The sequence below is a fragment of the Aphanomyces astaci genome (genome assembly GCF_000520075.1).
Source record: "Aphanomyces astaci strain APO3 unplaced genomic scaffold supercont1.22, whole genome shotgun sequence".
Classification (NCBI taxonomy): Eukaryota; Oomycota; class Saprolegniomycetes; order Saprolegniales; family Verrucalvaceae; genus Aphanomyces; species Aphanomyces astaci.
This window is the reverse complement of record NW_009798285.1, coordinates 890,328-898,867: the sequence shown is the minus strand read 5'-3', so window position 1 is coordinate 898,867 and position 8,540 is coordinate 890,328. Positions and strand designations below refer to the sequence as shown.

The following is an 8,540-nucleotide window of genomic DNA, read 5'->3' as shown; positions in this document are numbered from 1 at the left end:
GACGTACAACCCTGAGCGCGGCGCTTAGTGTGCCTTGAACTCGCCATCGTACGTGGCCAGAGTCCACACGTTGGGATCGATGGAGACAATTCGGTGTCGATCGATGTGCAGGGCTCGACCAACGGAAAAGAGGTTGAAGTGTAGTTCTGGGATGTGGTGTACATCCTGCAGATAGATCGTCAACGGGTCGCCGTAGGAGCCAGTGACGTAAAGTCTAACGGTGCCCCCCGACCTACGACGTGAAGCGGATGACCATCGGCTGCACCAGCTAGTGATGTGTAGGTTTCGTATGTGACGAACTATTCTCGTCCAAAAGTGGAGTGCTTGGAAGCACTACTGTCGATTGTCCATAAACAGGAGTCTAGTTGTTGTTGAACTATAGGACTAGTCGGTACATACGAAGTACCCAGCCAATAGCTGTGTATAATAGTTGACTCCCCGATTATGTTGTATCTACTATACGGTGAGGTGGTTAAGATATGTGGCGGCAATAGAGAGATTTCGCAAGTCATGTTTTTCGCGTTCCCATTCCCGGAACCTCTTAAATCTAAAACTTTAACGCCAAGACTCTAATGTTCTAAAATTCTTACCGTACAATTGCATAAATCTACGAGCGACTCTCCCATTCCCGTTCGTCACTGGTAGTGATGGGTCTTACGAACAAGAGATGAACTGGACCTCTGACAAAGCCATTGAACTTCTCATTTGAGTTATTTATGTACATAGCAATGTCAACTGGAGGACACTGCGACGTCAATACTGATTGCAGAGCAGCGGCGTCGCGCATGTTGTTCAGATTAAACCTGAAGTTAGGAGTTGTAGCCTCTCCACTGGAATGCCAAGCCCTCACTCTAGCTTGAGCACATGGGTGTCACATCGTAGCTTCTTCCGCAGAGCCGACAGTACACGCGCAGAGAAAGGTCTTGATCCTCGGGGCGAATAATTTCAAAGTCCAATGTGCAAAACCACCTCTATGTTTGACTGTCGTAGTTGCGACACCGTCAATTTTGCATTCTCATTCCCGTTGCCATACAATCCGGAAGGGGAATGGGAACGCGAAAAACACGAGTTGCCAAATATCTCAAATGTCGATGCCCCCGGTTCAAATCCCGATAGAAGTCGTCCTTTTTTGTACTTGAACTATTGGTAATGTAGAATCAAGGTGGAAGTTGTATATTTCTTAGTTGAGCGACGTAATATAAAATCAGGGCGGTGTATGTAAGCTTTCTTTGTTCAATCAAAGTGCAGTGCTACAGTAGAGCCCATCAGCCATTACATTTCATTCCTCAATTTCTCGTACAAGCACGGTGGGTGAAGTCAAGCCAAGGGTGTCGGCTGAGGCATGTATTTCGCCGCGGCGGAGACAGCGACATGCGACGAAGGAATGACGACACGACGGCTATGTTTTAAAGTACTTGTACTTGTGACGGCTGCATGAAATTGCTTGTGTTGTTTGGTTGTTCGGATAACGTAAAAACTAACTTTTATGGAGGCGTCGGAGTAGAATGCCAGTATATACTTCTGATTTGGAACTAGTTTATCACTCGACACAACCTCAGATGAAACCCAATGTGGCCGGTATGGACAAGCGTACTTCATGCCCAATCTTGAACAATTATTATCAGCAGGTTCTACACTGAATTGGCATTTCATCAACGAGACGGAAGAGTTCGCATTACATGACAGAGGTTTTGACTCCAACAAATAACGAGGTGGGTTTGGGCAATACAAAGTTATCCTAATTTACAGTTAGTGAAGTTATCTTAAACTGTTTTTTATGTGTTACTGGTTCTAGTAAATGCTAACAAAGAGCATCTACAACGGGGATCCCTATATCGATGTCCCTACCCCCAAAACATGTTACAATTATGGTACCATTGAAGTTACGGATAATTTGGGGATGTATTCGGGTGTTTTTGTCCTCATTTCGCTCGGACGTCCCAATAACTGAAGATTTTGGGGACAAGTACAGCGATAAAACTTCCAGCTTGGTCGTTCATCCATACGCCATGACTTGCCGATCGCGTCCGGCTATTTAAATTCTAAGAAATGTGTTCGTCGCACCCACACGGCTGTAAGTTGATCCGCACAAGTGAAATGATTGGTTTATGCGGTATTATTAGTGTCCGTGTCGCCGCCGTGTGTCCCAATGTAGATTTCCGCAGCTGTAAGTTGATCCGCACAAGTGAAATGATTGGTTTATGAGGTATTATTAGTGTCCGTGTCGCCGCCGTGTGTCCCCATCGGGTGTCGCTGATGTAATTCATATTGTCATATATGTATGACCTTAGTGCATCTGCACCGGTACCAGTAAATTTGACCCCTTTATCCAGATTACTTGTTCCGATACGCGAGTTACAGGCGCCATTAAGGGTAAGTTATACTGGTCTCATTTTGGTTTCGCACCGCACTTAGTAAAATAGTTTGCACTTGCTTCGTGAAGGATTCGGCTGCATGGGACTCCAAGAGCGAAAATAGTGGTGATGACGCTGTCATCGCTATAGTCCTGTGTGGGTTATACTGTAGTCGTCGCAGCGCAGAAGAAGGAAGTCATCAGTTCTATAGTAATGGAAATTTTACCGTTGTCCTCATGTAGCAAACCAGCTTGACATTCACTTTACCTCTGTGTGCATTGGGGACCGCTGTTGTAGGCTGCAGCTACTTCGGCGTAGAAATGACTTGCAGTTTGATCGTTTCCGACGATTGGATCGAGCGAGGCACTCAGTCATGTGTGACCCAGCTGCACCTGCCTTTGTGAGTTTCGGGAGCGTTCCTTCGTTGTCTGTTTTGCTTGGAATGGGGAACAAAGCCATGAACCGATCGAGCCACAGATAAATATGATTGGTCAGTTGACTTACTGGACTCCAGTACTCCAACAAAAACTCCAACAAATTTACTGGAATATTTGTTGGAGTAGTGGGGCCGAGTAACTTTTTTACTGGCTATTGGTACCGGTGCGAACGTTTATTTTGGAATTCCAGTAAGTCGCCCAATAAAATTGTTGGGATCTGAGAACTTCTGGCACCAGTGCAGATGCTTTTACAGTACTAAACATTGCGGTGCAGTCCTCACAACGGAAGATCTATGTATAGTACCGGAAGGCATGTACCATGCGGGTGCCTGATGATATTCAAGAGACGTAACCTAATACGTGTTTATACTCGCTTGGGATCATCCCCAACGAATACTGATGCTGGAAGCCCATTTGCTTTCTATGTGGTTTTCGTGAAAGTTCGTGTTTACTTCGTTATTTACATTTTTAATATTTAGTGTGTGACAAAAACGGGGTATCTGAGTGCAAGTCGTTGCTTCTTCGACGTGAACATTCGTCGACGTGAGTTGAACAACACATTCTTGGATGTCTTGGACGGTGAGAAGCTTGTCTCGTCCATATTGAACACGCGTGATGGATCCATGTCAACCAGAGGCATCGATTGAGACAGCTCACGGAAGAAGTCCTCCACGGCAGACTTGTCAACAGCGTTGTGGCTTGCTGAGGGTTTTCAACGTCTTGGGATCAGGGTGTCCTTGGAGGAATCGTTTGTACCACCTAGGTGTAAGGCTCATCCTGTCCGTTGTATCTTGCACGACATCGAGTATTGGGGTAGCCTTCTGTACGATTTGACGGCAGCCGATTGGTTTCCCTTCGCGCTCCATGTCGACGATCAAAATAGCCAAATCTTCTTTGTACTGCCTTGGGAGAATGGGTACTCTTCCCAGGGAGGGAGACATTTCGTTGACGCCGGCTGCAGCTTTCGCGAAATGCTTCTGAAGCGTCTGTTGAGGGATTCCAAAGACTTGTGCTGCCGTTGATGTGTTGCGTTGTTTGCTTAACACTTCATCGAGGGCGTTGTCCAAGGTGATCTGCGTGTATGGCGTTCTTGGCGGCTTTTTATCAATTCCAAAATTGAAGAACCTTTAGTATGTAATGTAGTTTCCATCCATTGATTCACATAGGTAAAACTTGTCAAGAGGTTGCCTTTTGTCCAATGAGAATTGATTGACGTTTTCATTGGATGTAATGTGTCGGCCCATCTATGGTCATTCGGTCTATCAATGGTCGGCCACGTTAGTAGCAAATCGAGGGTTCCAGCAACAATTATGCACTCCGATCGCGTCCATTGCGTTGGGGTCATACATTTACTGTGTGATACTACAGTAGTACCCCCCGATTCAAAGTTTTTACACGAGGAAGTGAACTGCAGCATGGCAACTCAGGTATCACGGGCCGCTTGTCCACCCTAACCCTGAGACCACTGGGCGATTTCTCATCGACGAAGCTTTTACGTAAGCTCCTGCTACCGGTTACAGTGCTCAACCCCGTAGACCCTATACTAAAACACCTTGCTATACTCTATGTACTGTACGATGACTGCAGTACAGTAGCAGTACAGGAGACTCGTATTCTCCACGCGCGTCGCAAACGAATGGATGTCAACCTCATCGGCACCCCTGATGTATGGGCTAAAGGTAAAACTATGGGCAAGGTGTGGTGGCGCAATACACACCCACGACGACCTGAAGGGCAACTGGCGATCCACCTACGGCTGGTTCGACCCACCGACAAGTCCCGCACCCCCATCGACACGAAAGGCTATGGCATCCACGTCGCGGGTTCAGCTGTTGGCCAAACGGCATAGGCGTAGCCCCCGAAGCCACGTGGATTGCTTGCCGCGGGTGCAACACCTTCAAATGTCCTGAAGCGGCTCTCATTGGGTATGCGCAATGGATGCTGTGCCCCACGGATGTGACCGGTAAAAATTCAAGTGTAAACTAGCGCCCCACGTGATTAACAACAGCTGGGGAAGCAAAGTGAATTCCACACTTACCAAGATGTCGTAAACACGTGGCGCTTTAATGACTTGCGCCCATCTGGTTTGGACTGGTTTCACCGGGCTGCACCACGCACTCTGCATGCTCTTGATCACACCCGCCTCGACAAATTCTTCTGCAAGCAGCTTGAGGAACCTCACCTCAAGGAGGTTTGCATCAACATGAAACACATCCACCCTCGGGGTCACCTTCAGCGGATTCACCTGTGTCACCTATGGGTCTGACCCGTCAAACATGAGTCGCCAGATGTCATGATTGCTGAGCACATCCCATAAACACTTAAGATGTTCCATTGGAAATCCGTTATCGACAGCGCCGTCGATCATCCCTGGAGGGCTTCTTCGACTTCATTCTTGTCTACAGGTACTGTAGCACTGCCTTCAAGGACGCGGCTCGGACGGCCGATCGCTGGGGCAATTCCACGCAATCGGCACCGACTTCTTCCAGGTCATCGCCATCATCATCCACCCTACGGACGATACTCTCAAGTCCATTGGCATTGACATTGACCGCATACTGCACCATATGTTCCAGTATGCGGTCAATGTCAATGCCAATGGACTTGAGGGTATCGTCCGAGACGAGGAACTCGTCCCCATCGTAAACCACGTAGGAGCGGCGCTTGCCGGTTACCTTAACCGGACCGTCGGCATGGTTAGCGTAAGGTCCACGTAGGAACTGGCTTTGAACGGCATCTGGTGGCACGCTGTTCCACAAATGGCGTTGCCAACTTGACAACAAGCTGGGGCTGTAACACTTGAAGGTCGTCGAGCATGGCCATTGGCATGATGTCCTGGTCTGCTCCGGTGTCAGGGCAATCAGGAACTTCCTGCACGTTGTTCAGCCGTCCGTCGTCATACATGGTAGGCGGTGGTGGCGCCTTCATACTCTTCACTTGCATGTTCGCCTTGCGTTCTCGCGCCTTGAACCGCGTTCTTTTCCTTCTTCCAGTTTGTGTCTCCAAAGTCCCCGTGTCTTTTGTTGGGACATTCCCGCGCCATATGCCCTGGCTGCTGGCAAACAAAGCACAGCATGCCGCGGTCATCCCGGCCAAGTTCGAATTGAGGGCATTGCATGTAGCTTGGGCAGTGCGGTCATCTGCTCTTGGTCGCGAGTTCGCTGGCAGTCCATACTTCGTGGCTGATGGGTCCCCCGATCACTTTTGGGTCGACGGGGACCACACCGCCGCACTTCGTTCCGGCTTTATGTATCCACCCGGGGGACGTGGATAATTCCCTCGAAATTCCTGTTGGTCACGAACAGCTGGACTGGCTTTCTTCGCATGTTTATAATCCGGCGTCGTTGGTCGTCCTCTTCACGGACACGCTTTGAACCATAGCTGCTTCTCTGCTGATTAACCATGTCAGCGTGCTGGGTTCGATCGCTGTTGACGCAGGATGTTCGCAAAAGCCACCCGGTCGTTGGCCGGCACGGTCTTCCTTTGCTCTTTCACTCGGTCACGTAGGTAGCTTGGTGTGACACGCGCTGCTACCCTTTCACGAATGTTTTCATCATACTAGGGTTCTTGAGCTGATGATATATACCCCGCTCCATAAATGATACCAGGCGGCTGGTCACATCTCCATGAGGGTCAACACCTAGCGCTCGACAACATGCCTGCTTGTCTGGGTGTCCACTTGGTTGCTGGTTGTCCCACGATTTCCGTGATGCGGTCGCGATAGTCATCTTCACTGAGTTATTCCACAGGCACTCGCCACACATAAGTGCATGTTGGCCTTCAGGAGGTTGCGGTCAGTGGATAGGATCCACCCCACAGTACACCGTCGCCATTCGCTACCCGTTCGCATTCGCCCACCGCCTCCTTGGATCCCCCCCGACCAGAATCCCTCATGCTAGCCACCTCCCAGCTATCCTGGGAATCTAACCAGTGCCCAAAGCCGGGCTCCCTACTACCGCGCTGGCTATATCACACCGCCCTACGCTCCACCCCCCTGCTTGCACCACGCGACTTCTGATTTGGTCAGTGGATGGGCGGCCCCAATCGTGCTACTTTTCAGGGCCCACTTGGACACTTTCCCACTGCATAATCCCCTGCCCCCCAAAAAACCATCACTGGTGGATTGATGCCACACACAACCCATACACCTCCACTTGGTGGCGCCTCCTATCCACGGCAATACAGGCCGCTACTTCTCACCAAACACCGCCCACCCTGGTTTGTCGTACACAATGGCTCCTGCGGCCATGTAATGGTTGAACAGCTCCAAACAACATGGCTCCTCACCATTCCCCCGGGTCAGATCAAACTCCCCCACGTTTCCTCCATCTACCATACCCCTACCCCAACCTGGGGCAAACTCGCTTCCGGCAATCCTACCGCAATCCACATTGGTTTCATCACCACTGGCAACACAGTAGTCCTACTCACCTCTGCCCAGCAGCACAGGACATCAGCACTAACATTAATCGACGCTATCCATTGGCTACGTCGGCCTCTCCCGACCACTCAACTCCGCCCAGAAGAAATTACCATGGCAGCTATCCCACGACTACTTAGTGCCCCCACACACTGCCTCCACTAGGTCCCATCCTCCATCCCCACTTACGACCAATATGCCCTTGACACACGCGCATACCTTACAACACAGTTTCCAGCCATATACCAAGCTACCTCCGGCTGGAAAACCTTCCCCACCATGACACACACCACACGAGCCTGGGCAGCCGCCCTCACCCACCTCCACGCTCCTCGCCTCCATACTCAATTGTTCACGGCGCACAGGGCCGCCCTTCGCCGCCACTGGCAATCTACATGCACTACTAATGTGGACCACATACGCACCGCAGGGAAACTACCCCTCTTCACAGAGGTAAACAACAACATCCGGTTCAAACGCCGCAACCATGATGCCGCCCCCATGGGCCATGATCGACGCATCCGTGCCCGCACGGCTCACCTTGCAGCCAAGACGCTCCAATGGCACTCTCGAAGGATCTCCTCATTACCCCCCGCCCTCCCCCCTCGCGTAGGCTACGCCGACCCTCCACTTCGGCCACCACGCCTGCCTCCGGACCCAGGGATACCTCCTCCAGCGGCCTAAGCACCCTTATCCCCTGGAACCGCCACAACTACATTTGCAAGTAGTTAAGTCCGCTAGCTGCCAACGCAGCTAGTACGCGACCGAAGGCTATTAAGTGCCCGCGGAGTCATTTTAACTATACAGCGTAATATCAATATTGAACCGCTGTCTTCAGCGACTCCGGCTTGATCGATATCGTCATGACCTCGACGACCATCTTGCCTTCTTGATGGAGTACCCACTCCTGACGGTCTTCTTCCAACGAGCGCATCAGCTCGTCAAGAATACGACCGACGCGGGCCTCCGCGTCCAAGATCTTCGTATCGAAGCGAATCGCTCGCTGCAGACGTTGCTTCAAAACGTCCAGGTCTTGAGGGTCTTCCTCAAACGCTGACTTGAACAACGTGACCCACACATCGTTCGTGATGGAATGGTGGTCGCGGTTGAAGTCAAACAGCGCGACCCGGCGCTTCGAGAACGGGTCCTTGCAGGCACTCACGGGCATCGCGAACGGACGCGATCCATTGCACTGCAGAGCGTTGATCTGCCCCAGATACTCCTGGTACTTGCGCATAAAAGCGCGTCTTTCGGCCTTGGTCGAGCCCGAAAATGTCGGCGGCTGTGGGAGCGCCGGCGCGTTCCAGACTTGCGGCGCCGTACGGCCGT

General features: G+C 50.9%; 1 protein-coding gene across 1 annotated transcript; it reads right to left on the bottom strand.

The window, feature by feature from the left end:
- Positions 1-4,709: 4,709 nt before the first annotated feature.
- H257_09387 (hypothetical protein) lies at positions 4,710-5,878 on the bottom strand (the record flags this gene model as incomplete). Its single annotated transcript, XM_009835591.1, has 3 exons — positions 4,710-5,045; positions 5,209-5,539; positions 5,589-5,878. The coding sequence occupies 3 exons, from the start codon at positions 5,876-5,878 to the stop codon at positions 4,710-4,712; spliced, it is 957 nt and encodes a 318-aa protein (XP_009833893.1).
- Between the last annotated feature and the right edge of the window lie 2,662 nt (positions 5,879-8,540).